The sequence below is a fragment of the Danio rerio genome, chromosome 2 (assembly GCF_052040795.2).
Source record: "Danio rerio strain M-AB ecotype USA chromosome 2, GRCz13ab, whole genome shotgun sequence".
In the NCBI taxonomy this organism is placed as follows: Eukaryota; Metazoa; Chordata; class Actinopteri; order Cypriniformes; family Danionidae; genus Danio; species Danio rerio.
In genome coordinates, this window is record NC_141022.1 from 34,443,730 (window position 1) to 34,469,607 (window position 25,878).

A 25,878-nucleotide genomic window follows, 5' to 3' on the forward strand; every position below is an offset into this window, starting at 1 on the left:
TGAAAGATAAAAAGCAATGTAAAATTCGGTGCATCACATTAATTGATTGTGTACCTCTTAAAACTGGAAACATACTAACTGAGTCACATAGATATTTACATTATATGTTGCCTACGCTATTGTTGGATAGAATGTGTCAACAGAGCCTCCATTTTGGTACAGGGTAGCGCTCATTTGAAAGGAATGTGGGACCAAGGTGCAGTAGAGGACTGGCCATCCGGAGCCAGAGATATACTGTATAAACCTAAGAACACATATCTATAAGGAGTTTTCTCAGTGGTCAGTATGCAAATATACATTTTTTTAAATAACAAAAATTATAATTTTACATCACTTTTCTACATCAATGGTTAAGTGACCACATGGGAGTTCCCAACAAAAAGCATGTGTTTGTGTGCATTGAGTGCATGTTCTGGCACTTTCACACAGCTTTCACTTCTACTTCTAATAGAGGGAGCGATTCGTTTGTAAATGAATCTCTGTTATGAACAACTCATGTCGACCATCGATATCCCTGCGTCTCAATGTACATATTCACCGTTTTGATCTAAATCATATATAACATTTGTATTATTCAACAATTAAGGGTAAAAAGTGTGCACATTAAGGCACAGGCACTGTTATCGGGGACACTTCAAAAACTAGCCATTACTTCACTTAGACACAATAATTTAAGTATCTGACAGCAGTGTCTTGTTGTTCTATTTCCTTTCCATTGTTTGCTGATTTTATTCAACAAAACGTAAAAGTCCAGCATCTTCAGATGGCTTTTACTCTTGGCTAAATGTTGTTGAATAATTTGTCCAGGGAGCACTGTACAAATATGGCGGTAGTGTCGATGCATACTTAAAGTCCATATGCGATATATAGTATATATATCTATGGTTGAGTCATATGGATGAATTTTACCCTGCAACACCTGCATCATTTTTGCAGTTTGAATGGTTAAAACATTCTTAAAACATCATCTTTTTTTGTTCTGCAGAAGAAAGTCATGTTTGAAGGAGGAAACAATTACACACCATCTTAAACAGCGTTTATAAGATCTATTTTTGCCTCTTACTAATACACTCACAGACATCAAACAACTTCATTTGCATCCTACATTTACATTTGCTTAATTCATGCATGCATTTTAGGGATTTGTAAGCATCATCACTTCCTTGAAAGGCACTTACTATTTTTACCAGCTCTTGCCTTTTTTTTTTACCAGAACAGACATCATTACGCACTCCCATGGGAATCGACTGCTCCATGAATATTCCGAAATGAATGGATCGTCCCCCGTACTTATTTACAAATCATCCGGTCTGGATTGGAGCTAAATAATCATTAGTGTGGATGAGAGTGGGAGGCTGTGCAAGAGAATTGGCCTGCAGCTCTAAAGCTCAGGAGGCTGATGAGGCCGGTGTCAATGCACAAGATCAATAAACGACAGGGACGTATTTAATATCGTTTCTCAGCCCTCCTTTCCCCATAGACTGAATCTCTCTGGCTGGAACTTTCCTTCGTCTCTCATTTCAGCCGCTTTACCCTGTGAGAATGAAGGGGGCGGTAGATTTCAAAGCTAATCCTTTCCCAGAACCTCAAACCTGTGCACATGTGGGAGTATGTCCAGTTAAAGGCATGGGAGGGTTACTTTTAAGATATATTGTACTAGTTGTTAAGAAATACAATCTGTAAGATATCATAATGCATTCCATTCAACAGCATAACTGAATTACACTGGATTGATTCAGCACAAGGCGCATTTGTTTAAAAACATGAAAACCAAGTTAAGAAAAAATCTTCCAGTATGGTACATTAGTTTAATTCATGGAAAACAACGACAAAAAAAGCTCTTAAGCTGTGTTACTTTTTAAATAAATCTTGTTTTAAGGATTTCTATTATTTTCAAGACATTAATCTTTGTGGGCATCATTTGTTCTGTGAAGTCTTGCTATATAAACGATATGGAATTGCTGATATGGAGTTCTCGCTTGACACGATATGTAATTATGCTTGCACTTCAGAAAAAATAATGATTTCCTAATGAGTTTCTAATTAGTTTTGTTAGAATGTTTTTCTGCAAAAATACCTTAATATACAGTAACTAAAACAAGATAAACTACTTCCACAAGACATTATAAGCTGCTTTATGGGCTGTTTTTTAAATACATGTGTATTTTATCTTAGGCCAGATATACACATTTTAACTGTCTCATTTCTTGTTTGTATTTACACATTTACATAATTTGTTTCAGATACTGTACTTTTATCCACAGTGACTTCGACAGGGCCATAACCCCCATAGACACTAAAGGAATGCAGGTCTCTCTAAATAATTTGAAATTTGATCTCCCAAGTTGACACTGATGCTGTCAGATTATTATGGTCAATTATAGTTGTGCTTCTAAGTGATTCAACAGTGCTTGTCAATGTTAATAATACTGAAGAATAGTGTGGTGTATCATTTGGGGTTATTTCGATACCGGTGCTAAATCAATACTTTTAATACTTTAAAGGTGCATGAACCAATACGTATGAGCCACAAAATTATTTGACAAAGTACACATCAATTTATATTTTATTTATTTGAATTGCAATAATATATTTCCTTTTATAATTTGATTGTTAGCATGAATGCAAAATTTGCATTATGCAATTAACATTGCATTAACCTGTGGAAAGGCTGTGATCAAAATCAGGGAACTTTTTTTTTCTAGGGTTGTGGCATGTAACTACATTTACATGGACATCAGTAATCTAATAATTTGCATTAATCTTAATAAGACAATAATAGTGACGAGGGCCTAAAAGAAAACCCAAACCTTCACATATATCAAAAAGAAATAGTTTAATATAAAAGGTAGTTAAATATTTACTGTTTTTACAGCTGTTTTGTGGTATATCCGTTTATCAGTTCGCAAGATTCTTTTTATTTATTATTGCAGGACAAGACATATTTTATATTTTGCAGTTTTTCATTTTTAAAAAGGCCTCCTGACCAGTATAAAGAATTAGAGAAAAATATTCATAAGAATTGCTTGTTAAACCGACAATATAAAAAAGAGAAGATGATAAAATACAAGGACATGAAACAGAATGTAGTATGCCGTTATAAAGAGTAAGCTATTTTGAACAGACCAGTTTTAAGTCTGGAATTAAACAGAGGGAGAGAGTCAATGTTGCGGATGTCAGGCGAAAGAGAACTCCAGAGTTTGGGAGCAGAGCGACTGAAAGCTGTGCTCCCCATTGTGGTGAGACAGACAGAGGGAACAGATTGGTGATATGGAGATCAGACAAATAAGGTGGTGCGAGGTTATGGATGGCCATGAATGCATGCAGGAGGATTTTAAATTAGACTCTGGGTTGGATCGTAAGCCATTGCAGGTCTTCTAAAATAGGAGTGATATGGTGAAAAGACGGAGTTTTGGTGATGATGCGGGCAGCTGAGTTCTGGACCAGTTAAAGCTTATGGAGGGATTTCTGTGGAAGACCATAAAGTAGAGTTAATGTATTACTTAGCTGAAAATTATTTATATTAACAAATGCTAAATACTTTTTAATTGCAATTATAATTAAATACAACCGCACATTTTATGTTTTATAGTTAATTGTATTATATAATTTATATTATGCTGCTTTATTAGTTGTGAATCTTTCATCCTGTCTGCATGTTACTGCTCTTTACAATTGTATGTAATAATGGATTAGAGATTAGAGAAAGAGTCCAAGTGCTGGAGAGTGGATCCGTCGTGGTCCATGCACACTCCCTCTGATGACTCATCTGCTTGTCCTGTCTGTTATATATGATAGTGAGAAACTTCATTATGACTGCAGCGAGATACAGATAGATGCTAGAAAGCATTTTGCAACATTTCCGTAATGGTCTTGATGCTTTCCTGATTGACATTATTGCCAACTGCTGTTCTGCAATTGAGCTCCATGGCAGCTAACAGAAATGATGAGATAAGCTCTCTAAATATGTTAAGTCATCTAATTTGCTCCTTTATTGCCTGTCAAAGATAATTACCCAGTCAACATGTCTCAGCATCCTTTCATAGCTTAATTGATGCAAATTGTCACACCAATAAAGCGGTAATTGTTTAAAAAACACCTTAAAATAACTTCTTCCGCTCAAGTAGCCCATTTTAAAGCACTTTGCACTCACAGCCGGTCGACAGCAAGTTACACGCTCTCTTTATCAGGAGGTCACTATTAATGGGAAGGAAGTGATAACATGTTTCACCCATTTCACACTAACAGTAATTTGCTGGTGAGTCAAATGAGACCAGTGCGACTCTCCATTGCAGATGGGTTTTAGGGCCCAAGTGTGATCTTGCCTGACCCCGTCTAACTGGCAGGGGTGGGACTGTCCATGAACTCTTATGACCCATGAGCAGCTGAGTTACTGAATGAGTGACTGATGGGAAATGAACTGATGACAGATGCCGACTCCTCCAGTGACTCTTGCACCACTGTCACAACCATTTTGGGATTACGGCAGTTCTCACCTCTGTCCCCTGAGGCTGCGCTTCTCAACATGCCGGAGGCAAGTAAATTTCAGGGCTGAAGGGTCTGACATCGAGACAGAGGCTGTCCTGGGTCGAGAAGAAGATGGCATATCAAAACTGTGTGTGTGTGTGTGTGTGTGTTATATTAATATATATTAACACATTTACTCACACCCATGCATGTGCGACGGACGGACGGACGGACGGACAGACAGACAGACAGACAGACAGATAGATAGTCAATATTGACATGATAGCATCACGCAGTTGCTGCACATCCACGATGCGAGTCTCCCGTTTCACCACATCCCAAAGGTGGTTTATTAGATTGAGATCTGGTGACTGTAGAGGCCATTTGAGAACAGTGAATTTATTGTCATCTTTAAGAAACCAGTGTGAGATGATTCACGCTTTATGACATGACCCGTTATTCTTCTGTAAGTAGCTATCAGAAGATGAGTACACCGTGGTCATAAAGGGATGGACATGGTCAGCAACAATATTCAGGTAGGCTGTGGCGTTGACAAAATGCTCAATTGGTACTAATGAGCCCAAAATGTGCCAACAAAATATCCCCCACACTATTACACCACCACCACCAGCCTGAACCGTTGATACAAGCAGGATGGATCCATGCTTTTATTTTGTTGACGTCAAAGTCTGACCCTACCATCCGAATGTCGCAGCAGAAATTGAGACTCAGACCAGGAAAATCTTCTATTTTACAATCTTCTATTGTCCAATTTTGGTGAGCCTGTGTGATTTGTAGCCTCCATTTTCTGTTCTTAGCAGACAGGAGTGGCACCCAGTGAGGTCTTCTGCTGCTGTAGCCCATCAGCCTCAAGGTTGGACGTGTTGTGCATTCAAAGATGCTCTTCTGCATACCTCGGTTGTACCAAGTGGTTATCTGAGTTACTGTTGCCTTTCTTTCAGCTGGAACCAGTCTAGCCATTCTCCTCTGACCTTTGGCATCTACAAGGCATTTGCGTCCACAGAACTGCAACTCACTGGATATCTTCTCTGTAAACCCTAGAGATGGTTGTGCACGAAAATCCCAGTACATTGGCAGTTTCTGAAATACTCAGACCAGTCACTTAAATCACCTTACTTCTCCATTCTGATGCTCAGTTTGACCATAGAGATTTGCGTTAATGTGCAGTTCAACAGGTGTACCTAATAAAGGGGCCAGTGAGGATAGATTAGATAGATAGACAGACAGACAGACCGACAGACAGACAGACAGACAGACAGACAGACAGACAGACAGACAGACAGACAGACAGACAGACAGACAGACAGACAGACAGACAGACAGACAGACAGACAGACAGACAGACAGACAGATAGATAGATAGATAGATAGATAGATAGATAGATAGATAGATAGATAGATAGATAGATAGAGTTTTGCTTTGTGAACAATTGGCTGACATCAAAAAGAGTACACATAGCAAAACCACAGTACATTAGGATGACAGAAACATTGCTCACATGAAAAGTGCTTATGACATCACACTCCTACATCAAGAAGAGCAATGGTTTTGGGAAACTGAAGCATGATGTCAGCTTTTCATTTATTATTTATTCTCAATCCCATCATCTCTTTTCAGACCCTTTTTGAAAACCACCTTTTGGCTTTTTCCCTCTCAAATGAGTGACATTCAGATACGTGTGAATCTTACACAAGAGGAAAATGCTTTCTTTGAAAGAACGTATACCCCTCAGTGAAATCAAGTTACCTGCGGTGCTCCAAACAGTTCTTAAGCAGGATTTGGAGGTTTAGGATAATCTTAGGGCAAATCCCCAGAGGAAAGGAGTGTACTGAACTACTCTCGTGGGTTTGGCATCTCTTGAGTTCTGATTTGATTTCAAGTGATTCAGATGAGTTTAAGGCTCTTGTAAAGAACGTGACTCCCTTCCGTTGTGTTGTTGTATCAGCAATGGCTGTAAACAATGGACAGTTCATGCCTCTGACACTCAATAGAGTTCAGCAACAGTAGGTTTGAGCCACATTATTTGTGTGACCTATTGTCAGACTGCTTAATTATTGCTTTTAATATTTGGCTCCGGCATTAATTATTTTGCAACTGCACCTTGGTGAAGGGATTTGAGAAAGGCTTTTGTGCTTGTTGTACTTGCACAAAAGACCTTTGTGCTTAATTAATTCAGATAAAGAAGGGGAAAAAAGCGAAAGCGAAAGCGTTAGCTATTTTTTGAAGTCGTATCTTATTCATAATTGTCCTGGGTGACACAGTAAAGAGCGGATGATATATACACGATTCAACAAGCATTTAATAGCCTTTATATTCCCTTGTCAGGCGGATCACTTGACAATGCAGTCAGCCCCCCTGCCAGCCTCTGCCATTTCTAGGTGTTTCTCGCTACTGGAGGTCTATGGAGAATAATGGCTTTACTGGGGGGAGGCTGGATGCAGCAATATGACGACAACTTCTCCAAGAAAATAATCCTACGAGGTTTGAGTGTTTGTGATTACATAGGCACATACATATGAGGAAAACATATATTGAGGATCCACCCCTGTATATTAATATTACTGATTTAGACAGGCATCATCCTGTGCAGTCAGTGCACTCTGGAAGATGAAACCCCTCATTAGCTCAAATGTTAACCGACATTAACTTTCATATCCTGAGAGATATGAAAAATCATGTCTTTTTCTTACGTCACGCTTTCAGGGTTATTAATAGCAAAGAAGCGGTTATTTTTAAAAGCCTGAATCTTTTAATTATTTCATTATGATTTAATATTTATACCGGAAGACTGCAAATCTGGATCTGATCTCATTTCTAGCTACTGATTGTGAGGTAAAAAGCAAAACAATATCTTTTGTTGGCACAGCATATGTGTTTGGAATTTATAAATGCTGCTCATGAATCCTAATATTGAAACTCTAAAGGCTCACAGATGTTTAGAATGCAGTCTCATCAGGATTTCTCAATATAATACATTATTAGAGCTTTATTAGCTGCTTATACGCTGTGATCCCCCTCTCACACTATTCCTCCCGGCATCGTAAATAAATCTTGCTCATTAGCAGCCCGTTCCCCTTTCAATGAAACTTGCTTTATGAAGAAATGATACATGATAGTCCTGCTGCCATCGCTCCATCATGAAATAAAAACCTCTATTGTACAGAATGCCAGGGAGTTAATGGCAATTTATGTTACTATAGTAACACAGAAATAGTGTAGTACCTGTGTGTAATGTAATGTGTTGCAGATATACCAATTATAGCATTACACACCATTCCAGAAATAATAATGATTCTTTTAAAGCGGCGTGAGCATGTTTTGAATGAGACCCCTAACTGTGTTCAAAAAGCAAGAATGAAATCTCACAGTGAAAAATTCCCAAGTTAGATCTCACATTCTCTCAAGAAAAAACATCAAGCTGATTCAGACGACTGAGCTGGTGTTTCACGGCAGTGCCACTAGAGTTCACTCTAAATCAAAAGTAAAATGAGGCAAGATAACAGATGCATACTCATCCAGGAATATAGAAACACAAAAAGGCATGAATCCATCTTTTTCATACTTTACCAACGCTGTTTTGTTTCTAAGAACTGCCGGTTTCCTTACAGTAATTGAGATTCCCAACAACACTCAAGCAGTAGAATGCCAATTAGACAAGCTATTTTGTAGCCCATCAGAACTTTATCGAACACAACATTATTCCGTACTTACAGACTGTCAATAGTTTGCAGGAAAAGCCAGATTAAGAGCCAATATCTGTATTTAACATTGATGAAAATTGCTGTGAAAATCGTATTAGATTAGACCTGAACATCTATATTCCTTTGCGAACAACGATGGTTCATTGAGGCGCAGAGTAAGAGTTCATGTTGCCTGAGGTCCAAACGTGACAAATATTCATTATAAGGCATTAATAATTGAAAGCCCACTCCCACAGACGCAGGAGCTGACACACACACACACATTGCTCTGGCACCAGTGCTCTTGTTTTATTTGAATTTGAGAAATATTAACTAGAACTGACTTGATCTTTTAGGCTGCAGCTCCAATTATCACCTCGCATGGCACTGAGACGTTTTCATGTCTGCCAATTAAACACAAGCAACATTTAATAGGACAGAAGGAGAATGCTTGAAGCCACCCGCCACATTTTACCGCAGTGTGAACCTTTATTCTCAGCCTCACACCTGTTTGATAAAAACATACGCATATTTGTTGCAGATAAATTGAAAGCACATTTAAGATGGCTATGCTTGCTCTGACTTTTTTAGTCCAGTACAAAAGGGCGTCCGTATACTCAAACTAGTGACCGGTTCTTAAAACAGCTCTTTATATTCTGCTCGTTCAAACACTTCTATTTGGTTTTAACAGAGAGCTGTGGTTGTTTTGGACAGAGCGCTAAGAGGAGAGTGTCACCTCTGGGCTCTGAAGAGACACTCAATCAGAGACCTGGTGTAGGATGTTTTCAGTCCAATCAAGAAAGGACAAAAAGAAGCACCAAAACTCCTGCCTGTTAAGATGAACTGACAGGCCCAGAGGTGCGAGAGGGAGATCTCTGAGCGAGGGGCTTATGAGTCAACTTAAGACCGAGTCAATTAAGTCCGTGCCCTGACCAACACTGCTGACTTTAATAAACTGCCAAGCGCATAGAATCCAATAACTCATGGGATGAAACGGACATAATTTTGACAGAAAGGTGAGTCTGGAGATGAATAGATTCCAGAACTGTTCCTCCACACTGCTGAGGGTGGGCTAAGAAAGCAAACAAATGCTATGAAGTAGTTTACTCACTTTAGATGTTATAATAAGACAGGCTCAGGTGGAAAGCTCGATACTGGAGCGCAGGCTCTCGTTAAGATGAGGGAAATCCTATCTTTACGAGTCTCCATTTCCACTTCTTTCAGTCACTGGTCTGTAATGGGAGAAAAATACACAAGGCGCAAGCGTTTTTGAAGAGAATATTCACAAAATGTAACATTTGCTTTTAACTCAAGACCCTTGAATAGCAGGATCGCTTTGATTCTCATAAATCACTGCTAAATATGAATTCAAGGAACACAAAGCCAATATTGCATTATTTTCTGCCTTGGTTATTCATGTTAATCAAAGGAAGAGGAGATGCAGAATAATTTCCCCTGTTGACAAAGCCCTCATCTGACTCTTTTTCAAAATCATAAGGCACATGACTCATCTCCAAGTAAACAGCCCTTGAGGTGTTGCATTCAGTGGAGGAGAAATAACATCAGGCATTTATCAAAGCAAAAACAATTTCGGATTCGATATGTCACTGCAAGAGATGCGGGTGTCTGACGATGACCTGCCCCGTTCTTCCTCAGTGGCCTTTATACCACTTTGATTCCTGACCCACTGCCACAAGGCCAGATCCACATGGATCGCTTGTCATGGCTTCTGGCTTCCTCCATGACTATTTTATTACACCATTCCTAAATTACACATGAAGAGCCTCTGCTTTTTCTACCAGATATTGGTTTACTACGTATGCACAGAGAATTAAACTCATTTTAAACAGAAATGTATTAGAATCCATCTTTCCGTCAAGTGAATTACATTCAGGCCTAGGATTTATCGCTGTGGTTAGAGGGCAGCTCTAGGTATCCAACTCTATCATAGATCATATTTTTTAATAGTACTGTTGCCAGGTTTGTTTTGGCAGCTATTGATAATTAATGAGACCCTACGGCTAGACTTAGCAGGCAAAGCCAACTCTTACAACTATTCTTTTGATTATTTTGAGTAGAGAGTGTTTCATGTGTGGGACAAAAATGATCTTTGAAATCTTTGTCAATATAAGACGTGTGTAAAAGTTCTCAAGAGACAGTTGCTCAAATAAGCTTCACTTAAACCTAAATGAATGATATTGCATTCATGAAATGAATAGAAAAAGGTTTAATTGATCTGCTTGGATTGTTTTTGTAGTGTTTTTAACTTTCCTTGATGATGGTGAAGCTGACAAAGATTTGATTGAGCATATTGCAGTCTGAGTTGAAAATGTTGCATATGGAAACGTCAGCAAGTAAGCAAATCCATGTAATTGCAGTAATTATATCTTATATACACAATTTCTTTAAATAACCACATAAACATAATCAGCTGTATAAGGAAAGCCTTCAGGTTTGCAAAAAGACCTACCAACACCTATGATTCAACACTTCACATATCCTTGATGTCCTCTTAACTATTCCAAAAGTTCATGAGTCTGTGTTCAGAGCAGAGCTTAAGTTAATATTTACAGTAGATTTGTACCGAGAGCAATTTCAACTTAATATTTAGATGCAATGATTCAGATTTCATATTTGTTTTAATACAAAATATGTTAATTTCTATCCTTCTATATATGTTCTATATATTTTATATAGACTTCTATATATTTTATTTATTTATATAGGCTGCATATTTAGCATGTGAAATAGGGATAATTAAAAAAAACTCTTTATGTCTGCTAATTTGAATAAACTTTGAAATTTTGATCATTGGAAGTCTGTCCAAGCATGTCCAATTAAATGCTCATATAAAGAATAGTTTAGTGAATTGTTCAATTAGTGTTATTTGATCTGCTTATTTTATAAATTACTTGAATTTTTTACATTTCAAGCTAGATTTAATCCAAGTATAACAATCTCTAGTTAAGTTGGAAAATGTATGTAGGTTTATTGGAAGGATACATTTAATAAGATTTGTTTGATGACTCAGCGAGTCGTTGATTCAGGAATCGATTCGCTGAAGTGATTTGAATTAAAAGAGCGCCAAACGGACATTGTCATTTAAAACACGGACCAACGAGCGCCAAACGGACATCGTTAATTTGAACACGGACCAACGAGCGCCAAATGGACATCGTTAATATGAAGGAACAACGTACGCCTAGTCGTATTGGTGGTATTTTAATTGCGTTTTTGCTTTTGTTCAGACATCGTTAAGCACTAATGCTTGTGCTGCTCGTAAATCACTTACTTATTGGTTGAACTGAAATATTGACGCCGCCGAAATGACCCGCTGTCAGGAACAACACGAGGTTTGCGAATCTTTACTCATTTTACTAATATATTTAGGATTTTATGTGCTTATATATAGGATATTGTCTATCCTATTCCTAAATTGTATGGCTTATGCCGAGTTCAGACTGCATGATTTTCAAAGTAACGTCAGTCGTGTCACAGATGTTTTCACACTGCATGATTATCTGTGTAAATAACCCCAAGTTATTTAAGTTAGGTTTCAGTGTTAATTATTTATGCTGCTTTTAATTACTTCTCTATTTCTTTAAAAATTGTTGTGTTTTTGTTATTTATTTGAACTCCGCTTTGCACTAAGTTATTTAGCCTATAGAGACCCTTATTTTGACGCGCGGCTTGCCGGAAGTGGTCAGGTGCGCGAGAGCGCGCAGATCACGGAAGCAGGGAGATCGGAGAAGCGCGCCTAGCACGAGGGAGAGAGCGATCGCTTGTACAGAGAAATGCACGGAGCTAAAGTTACATTTAAGGACTGATTTAAGAGAGATTTAATGCATATTTGAGTTTGTTTTTTGTTCCGTTCATCTTCATTGTTTGAACACCTGGTTGGAAGGGAGAACAAGGTAGATGAGGACATTTTTTATACATATTGCTAAAATTTGATGCATCTGTTAGCTTGCTAATAATTTAAATTGCTATTTTATCGTAAAATTAGTCATATATTTGAAGATACTTTATAATATTGTCACTAAGTTTATTGTTTTGTCTTATTATGTGAATTTTTATTCATTACATGTTTTCTATTTGTGTTTGTTCATCTGTTCTTAGCTCTTACGGTGTTGTACAGTCTTTAAGGACGGCAAATGCAACAATAAAGGCACAAAGGAGGACAGTGCAACATCAGTGCATGAGTTTAATCCTTTTATTTTTCCAACCGGGCTGTTACAGTAAGAGCTTGCACCCACTGACATTATTTGCTGATGTAAATGATGACGGATCACGGTTCCAATTTGTGCACTCCTGCAAAAGTAAACAAACAAATTGATAATGTTCAAAACAAAGAAGTTGATGAAGAAATAGAAGTTCAATCTGAAGAATTAGACACAAATGTACGTCGCTCTACCCGTGAACGAACTCAGACAGACAGGATGCTTGCATATCAAAGGGAGGAGTCTCATAAAGCAGAAAGTAAGCTTATGCATGCATATGAAAAATGGAAGGCTGAGGCTCGGAAAGCAAGAAGTCAGTTGAAATTAGACATTTCTGAGAGTGAATTAGCATCACTCATAGACTCATTGGAAAGGGAAAAGGACAGTGTGATGAATGCATACATAAGGGTTAGAAGTAATGTAACTCCACCCACTGATATGAGAAGGAAAATTGATGCTTGTGATGCTGTTACAAAGGATATAGTAAAAATTGCATATGAGAGGATCTCAGGAGTAGATGGAGGCTTTGACAATGACACCGTAAAGGGGCATTTACGTGAGCTGCTTGAACGAGACTACGCTCGCTCTGTTTATGGTTCTACTGTTTCACGCATCAGCTCCAAATCCAGTACACCTATAAGTCAACCTTCTCTGAATTCTATACTAATGGCTAAACGCATAGAGGCAGCAGCAGAGCTAGCAGCTAAGGAAGCAGAATATGCTACTGTAATAGAAGAAAGGGAGCAAAGAGAAAAATTACGACTTCTAGAAGAGAAGCAAAGAAAAGAACTTGAGGCTCAAAAAGGCGAGTTTGAAAGGCTCCAAGTGATGAAGGAGGTAAGAGCAGCTAGAGCAAGACTGGAGGTGTATGACAAGGAAGAAACTGTTGACACTGTTAATCAAGATGAAGGGCTGCAGCAACCTGTAAGCCCTCCCACGCACAAACCAGTATACTTATCCTCCGTTAATCCAACGCCTAACATTTCATCACAGGGTCCCAATGCTGATGTGTCTCAATTAGCGCAGGCTGTCCAAGATAGCATAACACTAAACAGACTTCCTATGCCAGAGCCCACAGTTTTCAGTGGTGACCCCATTCACTTCATAGAGTGGAAGGCTTCATTTCAATCACTCATTGATAAAAGGCATATCTCTTCAGGAGACAAGTTATACTACCTGAAGAAGTACGTTACTGGGCCTGCTCTGAAAGTGCTAGATGGTATCTTTTACAGAAATGATGAGGAGGCTTACAAGGACGCGTGGAAGAGGCTTCTAGATCGCTACGGACAGCCATTCATCATACAACGAGCATTCAGAGAGAAACTCGCATGCTGGCCCAAAATTCAATCCAAGGACTCGGTAGGACTTCGAAATTTCTCTGATTTCTTGAACTCATGTAAGGATGCAATGCCACATGTAAAGGGACTGGAAATATTGAATGATTGCGAAGAGAATAGGAAACTTGTAAGCAAACTCCCTGATTGGGCAGCTGCCCGCTGGAATCGTCAAACCACACAAACGCTGAGTGAAACACAAGATTTTCCAACTTTTCAAGAATTCGCCCATTTCATGTCTGTTGAAGCTGAAGTTGCCTGTAATCCAGTCACATCCTTTCATGCCCTTCATGTTTCAGAACCTAACAAAGAGAAAATTTATTTCAAGGGCAGTAAACCTAAAGCTAATGTCTTCCATACAAAGACTGTCACACAGCATGATAATTCAAAGCCCACTGGAAAGGTCAATAAGCCATGTCTGTTCTGTCAAAATGGTGAACATCAAATTCATGAATGTTCTAAATTCTCTGCAAGGTCTCTTGAAGAACGTAGACAGTTCGTAAAGGATACAAGATTGTGCTATGGATGTTTGAGGCTGGGTCACAGTGCCAAGGACTGCCGCTCCCGACATTGCTGCAACACCTGTAAGGGAAGACACCCTACCTGCCTACATGATGACAGCTTCAATAGAAAGGTGAGGTCTTCTGCTCAGAGCCCAGAAAATGTCCATGAAGGAGTTGCGACAATGTCATTGAGTGTAGAATCTGGATGCACGCCTGTTAACACCTCTATGATTGTGCCAGTGTGGTTGTCCACACATAAAGACCCAGTTTCTGAGAAGCTCGTCTATGCTCTGTTAGACACACAAAGCGATTCAGTCTTTATTGAATGTGCAGTATGCAAAAGTCTTAAAGTCGACTCCTGTCCCGTGACGCTTAAACTCACTACTTTGGTTGGAAAGGACTCCTTGATGTCAAGTGAAAGGATTTCTGGTCTTCGAGTTAGAGGTTTCAATTCCTCACTGATTATAGATCTACCCCCTGCATACACCAAAGAATGCATTCCTGTGGATCGCGCACACATCCCTACAATGGAGACTGCAAGTCATTGGAAACATCTAGCCACTCTAGCAGACAAAATTCCCCCACTTCAAAATTGTGAGGTTGGACTATTGATAGGATACAATTGTTCCAGAGCGCTAGCGCCCCGAGAAGTAATTCTTGGAACGGAGAATGAACCATATGCTGTTCGCACGGACCTCGGATGGAGCATTATAGGTCCTTCCTTAACACATTTTGAGCCCCAAAGCAGTGCTGCCATGTGTCATAGAGTGTCTATCAAGGAAATACCTGCAGTAACTCCCACAGATGTGATAAAAGTGCTGGAATCTGATTTCAAGGATACAGAAGGGCCCACTAAAGTGAAGTCTCAGGAGGACATCATGTTTCTGAGAAAGCTGGAAAAGAATATCAGATTGAACAAGGATAGTCATCTGGAAATGCCCCTGCCATTCAGGAAAAGACCATATCTTCCAGATAACAAACCTCTAGCTGTCATAAGACTTCAACATTTGAAGAGGAGATTAATGAGAGATCAGGAGTACAGAGAGCATTATGTAACATTCATGGAGGAAGTAATAGAGAAGGGTAATGCAGAACAGGTGTTTGAGGAAGGACGAGAAGGAGAAAGGTGGTACATACCACATCACGGAGTGTACCACTCGAAAAAGCCAGGGAAATTGCGTATAGTTTTTGACTGTTCAGCCAGATACAAGGGAACTAGCTTAAACGACCATCTTCTAACTGGCCCAGATCTGATGAACAGCTTAACTGGCATCCTTTTGAGGTTCAGACAGTACCCTGTAGCCCTAATGTGTGACGTGGAGAAAATGTTCCACCAATTTCATGTAGACCATGCAGATCGTGATTATTTACGATTTCTATGGTGGAGAAATGGAGATTTCAATTCACAGCCTCAAACCTTCCGCATGACAGTGCATTTGTTTGGAGCCTCATCGTCCCCTGGATGCGCTAACTATGGGCTGAAGCATCTTGCGAGAGAAGGTGAACGTCTGTATCCTCTGGGCTCGCAATTTATTATGCAAGATTTCTACATGGATGATGGAGTTTCCAGCATTGAAAGCACAGAGAAGGCCATCAAATTGGCTGAAGAAGCTCGTCAGCTTTGTGCACTGGGAAGCTTAAGGCTTCACAAGTTTGTGTCTAATGACAAGGAAGTCTTGAAGACAATACCACCCTCAGAGTGTGCGGTAGATGTTACAGCTGTCGATCTTGCTCTCACTGATCAGCCTTTGGAAAGAGCTTTGGGCATTTACTGGAGTCTGGAACAAGACAATTTTAAATTCCGTATCACTGTTAAGGACCAACCAGCAACCCGTAGAGGGATACTGTCTATAGTGGCCTCATTGTTTGATCCCTTAGGCTTTCTTGCCCCCTTTGTACTCAAAGGAAAGACCATTCTGCAAGAAATGTGTCGAAGTGGTATGGGTTGGGATGATAACTTACCCGCTGATCTACAATCAGCATGGGAACACTGGAAGGCAGATCTAGTTAACCTAGAAAAGATTGAAGTGCCTCGTTGTATTGTGCCTTCTGGCTTTGGGAGAATCATAAGGAGAGAGATTCACCACTTCTCAGACGCCAGCATGAGTGGATATGGTCAGTGTTCATATCTCAGACTCGAGAACGAGCAAGGTGACATCAGTTGTTCGTTGCTCATGGCAAAATCTAGAGTGGCCCCACTCAAGATCACAACAATTCCTCGGCTAGAATTGGCTGCCGCAGTGGTGTCAGTTGCAGTGAATGACATGTTGAAGGAGGAAATGAACCTGGCAGATGCAGAAACGTTTTTCTGGACTGACTCACAAGTGGTGTTAGGCTACATAAACAATGAAGCCCGCCGTTTCCACACGTTTGTGGCAAATAGAGTACAAAGGATTCACCGCACCACAACTCCTCAACAGTGGCGGTACATTTGCTCAGATGAAAATCCAGCCGATTACGCATCGCGTGGTCTAAGTGTTAACAATCTTGTCACTTCCAACTGGTTTAGAGGACCTAAAGTTTTATGGGAAAGGCAAATACCTCCACCTATGGAAATCAGCAAGCAGCTTCCAATTGGCGACCCTGAAGTCAAGAAGGTTCAGTCACTCAACACGCAAACTGTACAGTATTCATGTTTGTCAGACCGTCTCACCAAGTTGTCCTCATGGTCCAAAGCTATCCAAGCTGTTGCACGTTTAATACGTCGTGTCAGGAAAGACAAGTCACATAATCACAGTACATTGGCGGAACGGAACGATGCACAGTGTATCATAATCAAGGACTTACAGAAGCAGACATATGCAGAGGAGATAACTTTACTCCGTAAGGGCAAACAACTACCTCGCAGCAACAGACTATACAATCTTGACACCTTTGTCGACCAAGATGGATTGCTGAAGGTGGGAGGGAGACTTTGTGAGGCATCTATCCCTAATGCTGTTAAGTATCCAGTGATACTTCCGAAGGAGCACCAACTTACAAAACTTCTGATTGCTGATTGTCATGAGAAGATGGCTCATCAAGGAAAGGGAATGACTATAAATGAAATCAGATCAAGAGGATTCTGGATTACGGAAGTTAACAGGACTGTAGCTTCCTTTGTACGACAATGTGTGAGATGTCGCAAGTTACGTGGACCTACAGAAGAGCAAAAAATGGCTAACTTACCCTCAGAGCGCATAGAGCCATCCCCTCCATTCACATACAGCGGGATGGATGTTTTCGGTCCATTCATCACCTGCAAAGGTCGCAAGTCAAACAAGAGGTATGGACTTCTCTTTACCTGTTTCTGTTGCAGAGCCATCCATATTGAGATGCTGGATGACATGTCCACAGATGCCTTTATCAATGGCCTGCGTTGTTTCATCGCTATCAGAGGAGCAGTCCATCAAATAAGGTGTGATCAAGGCAGTAATTTCATTGGAGCCAGGAATGAGCTCACCAAAGCTATGGAGGAGATTGACACCAACCGTCTGGTAACATTCTTAGCGGAAAAACAGTGTGACTTTGTTTTTAATGCACCTCATTCAAGCCACACTGGCGGAGTTTGGGAAAGACAGATTAGAACTGTCAGAAGTGTTCTTCGCTCCACCCTGTCACAGTCATCTGGAAGGCTCGATGACTCTTCTCTGCGAACGTTCTTTTACGAGGCCATGTCCATTGTAAACAGTCGTCCGCTCACGGTTGATAGTCTAACTGACCCAAGTAGCCCTGAACCTCTAACCCCTAATCACCTCCTCACTCTAAAACCTACTCAAGCCCTACCACCTCCTGGCAAATTTGTCAGGGAAGATGTGTATGCCCGTAAGAGATGGCGGCATGTCCAATACTTAGCGGAACAATTCTGGGGACGTTGGCATAAGGAGTATGTGTCTAACATCACAACAAGACAGTGCTGGCATACACCAAGAAGGAACATGCAAGTAGGAGATATTGTCTTGGAGAAGGCAGTGGATCTGCCCAGGAATGAGTGGCGCTTGGCAAGGATTATTGAGGCAGTCACTGACAAGGACGGATTGGTGAGAAGAGTGAAAATACAGTTCGGAGACAGAAATCTGGGGAAGGATGGTAAACGTCCACATAAACCATCTGTGGTGGAACGTCCAGTGCAGAAGCTGGTCCTGCTGATGGAGGCAGCCTGAACATACTGACATATCCTTTGAGTAAACAGTTCATAGTAATATATGTTTTAGTGTTGTTTACATCTAGTCTTAAATGGTTATAGTAGTAGTAGTAGTAATTATAATTCATTTAAAATCATTCGTGATTAAAAGGTTAAAATTCATAATCACTCATGATTGGTGGGAGTGTAAATAACCCCAAGTTATTTAAGTTAGGTTTCAGTGTTAATTATTTATGCTGCTTTTAATTACTTCTCTATTTCTTTAAAAATTGTTGTGTTTTTGTTATTTATTTGAACTCCGCTTTGCACTAAGTTATTTAGCCTATAGAGACCCTTATTTTGACGCGCGGCTTGCCGGAAGTGGTCAGGTGCGCGAGAGCGCGCAGATCACGGAAGCAGGGAGATCGGAGAAGCGCGCCTAGCACGAGGGAGAGAGCGATCGCTTGTACAGAGAAATGCACGGAGCTAAAGTTACATTTAAGGACTGATTTAAGAGAGATTTAATGCATATTTGAGTTTGTTTTTTGTTCCGTTCATCTTCATTGTTTGAACACCTGGTTGGAAGGGAGAACAAGGTAGATGAGGACATTTTTTATACATATTGCTAAAATTTGATGCATCTGTTAGCTTGCTAATAATTTAAATTGCTATTTTATCGTAAAATTAGTCATATATTTGAAGATACTTTATAATATTGTCACTAAGTTTATTGTTTTGTCTTATTATGTGAATTTTTATTCATTACATGTTTTCTATTTGTGTTTGTTCATCTGTTCTTAGCTCTTACGGTGTTGTACAGTCTTTAAGGACGGCAAATGCAACAATAAAGGCACAAAGGAGGACAGTGCAACATCAGTGCATGAGTTTAATCCTTTTATTTTTCCAACCGGGCTGTTACAATCTGGGCTAGCATTTTGTCGCTGCTTTGTTTAACGAACATTGCAAAATGGATCGGCGACAAGGGCCTTCACGTTGCATGACTTTACAACAGGAAAAATCACCGACAACTTCGTTAAAACTACGTCTCTCATCTAAAAACACGTAGGATATCTTTTGTTATTAACTACATAACGAGAAAGAAGACTTTAATGGGGAAGAACATGTACATATTTGCTCACCTGGGTTTAAAGAGAATGAGCAATTTCTCCTCAACAAGTTGATAATAAATAATTTTTTTTTAACTTTCTGTGTGAAACGTCAAACAGACACGAGTGCTCCTGATTAATGTCAAACTTCCACAAGTTTTTCCCTCCATTTCGTGGGTCCAAATAAACCGAAAATGAGCGCTTTTAACTTCTCTCCCATCCTCCCGCTGGCCTGCAGGTATACACACTCACACACACTCACACACACACACGCACACACCCACACCAAGTGGATGCTGCTCTCTCATTGGCTGTAGGCGATCGCCGATGTTATTTTCAGTCAAAACTTATTTCACATGGCATGATATGAATCGCCGACAGCTCCAGATATTTAGCATGCCAAATATCTCACAGGCATCAGCGATTCTCTCAGATCGCGTCTTTGATAGTTCATATTGTGTTTTACTCAAGTGCACGAGCACCGATTTGCCTGTGATTTCAGGCATTTGTCGGCGATTTCTCAAAACCTGTCGGTGAGCCAAAATCGGGGCTAAAATCACGCTGTCTGAACTAGGCATTACTCAACTCCTTGACTGGGCGGACCGAGTTCTGCGCGCTGAACAGGGAGGCTTTGCATCCGCTTGTTAAGTGTGACGTCACGTTAAGCGGCTTCCGGGTCCAAGAGCTCTTTTCAAATGTATGGAAAGACGCAGGAAGTGGTAATTATAAACGTTTACAAAGCGATTTAATACTTTCGACAATCACGATCGCAATATATATGTCCATACCTAATATCTGATGGCCAGAAAGTCAATCATTTTTTAATTAATTTTTTAATTTTTGGTATTTGTGATACAGCAAGCCCAGAGATTGTTGTGTACACTATGATGACTTTATATAAAATTAACTTTAATGTGTGATATGAATTAAAAGCGATCATAAAGAAATAATTTCTCAACTCAAATGAGTGGCGGCTTGGACCCGGAAACAGTATTACATGCGTCACCAACACGTCATCACTTTACAAGCGGATATGTATGACATCGGAAGTTTGAAAAAGCCGTTACAGCTAGGGAAGGGGAGTCGACTCCAAAAGAGTCGATTCCTCGTCTCTAAATGGACCAAGTACCGAAGTTGACTCCAGGACAGGAATCGACTCCCAGAGTCGAGTCTGTGTTTTCAAATCCTCCTGGATGAACCAGTTATATGCTACAGTTATAATGCTCATTCTAGAGCACAATGAACACTGAAGGTGCCCGCTTTGAATGCGTGATCACACTATTTACGCTTTTGCTTTTGAATTTCGCGACCTCGAGCATTCTAGGCTATTAATAGTGCTGCACGGAATGAAGTTTGCTTTCATTTTCAAATTCATATAAAGCACATACACCTTTTGGATTTTGGTTTTAAAGCATTTTGGTTTGGATTTGCCTGTGATGTCAAGCTTGCTGTGTTATAAATTAAATATGACCTGTATATGTATGTGTGATTATGTAGCAGATCTATTGGAGGATCGACGTCTTAAATTAGCACTGCAGTGTAGGTAAAATTATGATGTTATGTAAGGCTATTGGCTGCTTCTATATGCTCAGTGAAATTATTTAACCTATGCATATTTCACGAATAAATAAATCAAACACTAATCATAATGACAAAAGTAGCTAAGATTAATTTATTGTCACAAAATCTGACAATACATGTGGTCGTGGTTTTGTTTTGGCCCTGAACACACTTTATTACACCTCTAATTCTTTCCTCTGTTTATTCTTTCATTCATTCATTTTCTTTTTGGCCTAGTCCCTTATTAATCTGGGGTCGCCACAGTGGAATGAACCACCAACTTATCCAGCATATGTTTTACGCACGGATGCCCTTCCAGCTGCAACCCATCTCTGGAAAACATCCATACACACTCATTCACACTCATACACTTTGGACAACTTAACCTACCCAATTCCCCTGTACCGCATGCCTTTAGACTGTGGGGAAACCGGAGCACCCGGAGGAAACCCACGCGAACGCAGGGAGAATATGCAAACACACAGAAACACCAACTGACCCAGCCGAGGCTCAAACCAGCGACTTTCTTGCTGTGAGGCGACAGCACTACCTACTACGGCACTGCGTCGCCACATCAAAGTTATACTAAACGAAGTTCGTTTCCAAAAGAGGATTTTTAAATAAAATATAGCAGAGGTTAAATGTTCTAAAAATAGGTCTGACTCACTCATTTTCTTCCGATGTATTGCCTTCCCATTAACACACCCTTATTAAATTACAATAATGAACAAATTGCACAAAACAAACAGTGATATTTAAAAGTAAAGTAATGAGCTATTTAAAAGTAGACTTCAAAGAAAATCACATTAACGAGAGAGAGAGAGCAACATGATATGCTTTAAGGCACAGTCTGTCAGGCTGCTTTTATTTATTATTTTAGGTTTGTTAATGTATGAATTATTTAAGTTAAATATTTAGTGTATGGGGTTTATATTTAATTGGTCATTAAATCAAATGAAAAATCTATTTAATTTGTTTATTGATTGGTTGAAGCATTAAAAAAATGAACAACTGCAGATTATTTTGTTCTCTCGGTACAGTGTTCAAGTATCAAACATTTATATTAGGAAGATATTTAGACTATTCTATATAATTTTTCTAACGTTGTTTGGGCTCAGTTGGGATGTTTTTTATTATTATTTGTAAATGAACTAGTACTCATTTTTCAATTTAAACATTTCGATAATAAACTAATATTTTAACTTTCTGTCTCCAAGATTGCAATGTAATTTTCTAAGTTATCTGAACTAGACAATTAAAATATGCTGTAAAAAGTGTAGGTTTATAACTGTTTTATTTAGGCTGGAGATGATTTACTGCTGGTTTTGTCTGACCAGAGAAGAACTGCACAATTTTGCAATTGACGCAGTAGCGTTGTGTAAAGCGCGATATGATACATGTTTAATCCTCTCATTATTTTAAGTGAATGTAAAGGGGATCGATTGCGGAGTCGATGCATCTATGTTACTAGTGAATAGATGCTCTCATGATTATGCTCTAAAATATTTTGTCTGCTTGTGCATATGGTTTTGTGTTGCAAGATTTGCCAGATTTTTTTTTTTTTTTGCTAACGTTAATTATTCCTTCCTTTTTTCAGTGAATAAGTCAAATATACTGTTATGAATGACTAGTTAGTGAATTGCTCTTAAACCAATGAAAACCCGTGTCCAGGAACAACAAATGATTGGAAAGATAAGGAATGGAATGGAATATCTTGGAATTTATTTATTCAAATATTGCTGACAAATCATCATAAAATGGTCTTTGCAGCTTGTGCATGATATCTAAATCTTCCAAATTTATTTATTTTATTTTCAGTTTAGTCCCTTTATTAATCAGGGGTTGCCCCAGCGAAACGAACCGCCAACTTACCCAGCATGTGTTTTACGCAACGGATGTCCTTCATGCCGCAACCCAACACTGGGAAACATTCATACACTCTCTCACATTCACACAATACACTACGGACAATTTAGTTTATTCAACTAACCTATACCGCATGTCTTTGGACTGTGGTGGAAACCGGAGCACCCGAAGGAAACCCACGCGATCACGGGGAGCCAACTGACCCAGCTGAGGCTCGAAGCAGCAACCTTCTTGCTGTGACGTGATCGTGCTACCCACTGTGCCATCGTGACACCCTTCTGAATACAATATATATGAAAAGTTGTAAATACCAGTGTCCAAACAAACAGCTTAAACTAGAATGCAGTTACTGTTCTCTATCTTAGAAGCTGGAGAATCCATTGATTGCGTTAAATTAAAAACTCATTTGATATGTTTAGAGCTGCATACAGCAATTCTTCAAGCTGGAGCATAACGAATAAACAGTGCATTGCTTATTCATGATCATGAAGTACTGTTTTCAAGGCTGCAGTGTTTGTCTTATGTGAAAACATTAATACTGATCATGGATGTTGTTGTAACATTACTTTCAGGTTTTCATGCTTTCATACTTGGATCGAAACATGCCTGTAAGGCACAGAATCAAAGAATGAGCGAAGTCCAGGGCAGAAGAAGGGGAGAGAGTAACCTATACCAGAGGGAACAAAATACCACTGCAATCTTGTAAGTCTACTTGTACCAGATATTGAACTTCTTGGTAGAGGACACATAACTACGATGCTTTAGTAAAGATCATACAAAAAAGATTTTTAGAGAACAGATTCAGCGTTACAGGACTTGTGCATATGGCATGGATATTAATGATTCAAATTTGTCTTTTTTTAAGCAAAACAACCATGAATTTATACAGTGTATACATACATAATGCACACAACATGTGACACAGTTTGTAAATAATGATCTGACAGTTTAGACAACCAAAAAATAAATATATTTTTCACATTTTGATGACTACTACTGAGCCAAAGAATATAAATTTAGGGCTGGGTGATTAATCAAAATAATAACATGTAGTAACATCTTTGGAGAAAACCCCCATGTTTTCATTTCTAAAACATAAACCACTCAAAAAAAGCTAACACGAATTCTAATCTCATATAAACCACAAATCATTGTAATTTGCAGTAGACTGTGTATTAAGAAATAAAAAAACAATCATACTTAATAATATTAATAATAATAATAATAATAATTATTATTAATTAGTATTATTATTATTTATATTATTATTAATAATATTTAGTATTATTATTATTTTTTATTATTATTAAGTAGAATATTGTGTTTTTGTTTTTAAAACTTTTTTAAAGTCCACTTTGACAAATTCAAACCACTGCAGAAATGTTCTAACCAATAGGCCCATGTCTTGCACAGTACAACATTTCTTAATAAATAACCTATTATGAATTAAAACCTTTAAGGTATGCTATATATTTTTGTTTTTAAAAGCTTTGGAGAATTAACATAATTTCCACTTTTCTGTAGCTTTAGTCATGAGCCACGGCTGGAACATTCCAAAAGAGTACGGCATAGGGGGATAACTGGGAATAGAACACAGCCAGGATATATGCTTCTAACTACAGCTCTAGAGGAGTAGTTGCAAACATACAAGTTTGTGACACAGTTTGCGATTGTTTGTTGGTATGATATTTGGGAAATGCCAAATCATACAGCTGGGCAATTAATTGAAAAGTATTTGAAAATTGACAATCAGAACTTATGATTTTTCTAGGTACATTTAAAAAAAAAATTTTTACCTACTGCATGTGGAGTCAAGTGTCCTCGCTTGACTAAGGCGGATTTATACTTCTGCATCGAGCATATGTGCATGGTCTGGCGCAGGGCAGGCTTCATGTGGGTGCATACCTGCGCACCTTTCAAAAATGTAACTACACGTTGCACTTTTGCACTACATTGACAATGTACCAGAGATGCCTTGAGACTGCATATTGTCCATTACAATAAAATGACTATTTACATTAAATGCTTGTTTAGAGTAGGTTCAAGAAATGCACTGTTAAAAAGGATTTAAAGGATATACAAGATTTGTTTTATTTAGAATAAATACTGCTTATTTTGTACTTTTAATATGAGAAGCCTTGAAAATAATTAATTTTGTTTCCAAAAGTGCTATTTTAAATGTTTTTTTTTTATTTTATTTTATTTATTTTAAAAGATATTTATTTTCACTTTTTTTTAGGACAGTATGTTTTAGACAATGTGTGTTTTAATTTCAGTTGTTCAGTGTTTATGTTCATCCTTTATTCAAAAATCTCTCACTTTTAATTTGTAAACATATTTACTGTACATAACTTGTCAGTAAACTATAAGGGCAAAAAATAAATAAAATAATCGGTCATTAACTGTAATCAAGTTAAAATTAATCGAGATTTTGATTTTAGGCAAAATCACCCAGCCCTACCAAATCAACAAACTGTGTAATGACGAAACTTGCAACCTTGTTGGCTAATGATGGTTTTGGGAAATGCACCTCTGACTAAAAATAATCACATGACTACAGAATCATCTCATATAAGGACTTCAAACAGTGATTTTTGTAGTAAAAACATTTTATTAAATGTGGTAATTTCACATGCTTTCAGTTGTAGTAGGATTTACTATGCAAACAGCTCTGTTATTATTACTGAGCGACTATCTTTATTTTAATTCTTTATTAATATTGATGGCCAAAATGAGCTGCAATTTTGAATACCACTTTACATAGCTTGTCAGTGAATTTATGGCTTTGTGTAGTAAATCTCTACGTTTTTAGAGATTTACTAAAAACAGCTCTACTGATAAAATGCATATAAAAATTACATTTATTTATTCATATAAAATAATATTATATTATGTAAAAAACCTCACACTTTAATTATAATTTAGGGTTTAAGGATGCTTATGTGTTTGTATTAATTCATATGAATTTTTCAAATAATCAAACCGGTAACATATTCATCAAGTCAGGCAAGCTGGAAA

At 38.6% G+C, this 25,878-nt stretch overlaps 2 protein-coding genes and 1 long non-coding RNA gene across 13 annotated transcripts in view; 2 read left to right on the top strand and 1 right to left on the bottom strand.

The window, feature by feature from the left end:
- Window positions 1-1,019: 1,019 nt before the first annotated feature.
- LOC147846405 (uncharacterized) lies at window positions 1,020-19,716 on the bottom strand. The gene is made up of 4 exons (XR_015478642.1): window positions 19,468-19,716; window positions 9,281-9,401; window positions 4,497-4,583; window positions 1,020-3,468 (listed from the first exon to the last, which is right to left on the bottom strand). It is a non-coding gene; the product is annotated as an uncharacterized LOC147846405 (long non-coding RNA).
- Window positions 11,276-25,878, top strand: part of yes1 (YES proto-oncogene 1, Src family tyrosine kinase) — a 262,958-nt gene continuing 248,355 nt past the window's right edge. For all 5 annotated transcript variants that reach the window (XM_087239180.1, XM_087239178.1, XM_087239177.1 and 2 more), the window contains exons 1-2: window positions 11,276-11,522; window positions 23,433-23,562. The gene's annotated coding sequence lies outside the window, so the exon portion shown is untranslated. The remainder of the gene's footprint in view (window positions 11,523-23,432; window positions 23,563-25,878) is intronic.
- Window positions 11,903-19,199, top strand: LOC101885430 (uncharacterized). 7 transcript variants are annotated; one of them, XM_087240978.1, is made up of 4 exons: window positions 11,903-12,083; window positions 12,289-12,648; window positions 13,622-13,748; window positions 14,198-19,199. In XM_087240978.1, the coding sequence occupies exon 4, from the start codon at window positions 14,409-14,411 to the stop codon at window positions 18,366-18,368; it is 3,960 nt and encodes a 1,319-aa protein (XP_087097104.1). In that variant the 5' UTR covers window positions 11,903-12,083; window positions 12,289-12,648; window positions 13,622-13,748; window positions 14,198-14,408; the 3' UTR covers window positions 18,369-19,199. The 7 variants fall into 7 exon arrangements, 5 of the variants coding, with proteins under 5 accessions (XP_087097104.1, XP_087097105.1, XP_087097102.1 ...); XM_087240979.1 differs by having other exon boundaries at window positions 12,289-12,407; XR_015478611.1 differs by having other exon boundaries at window positions 12,289-18,924; window positions 19,130-19,199.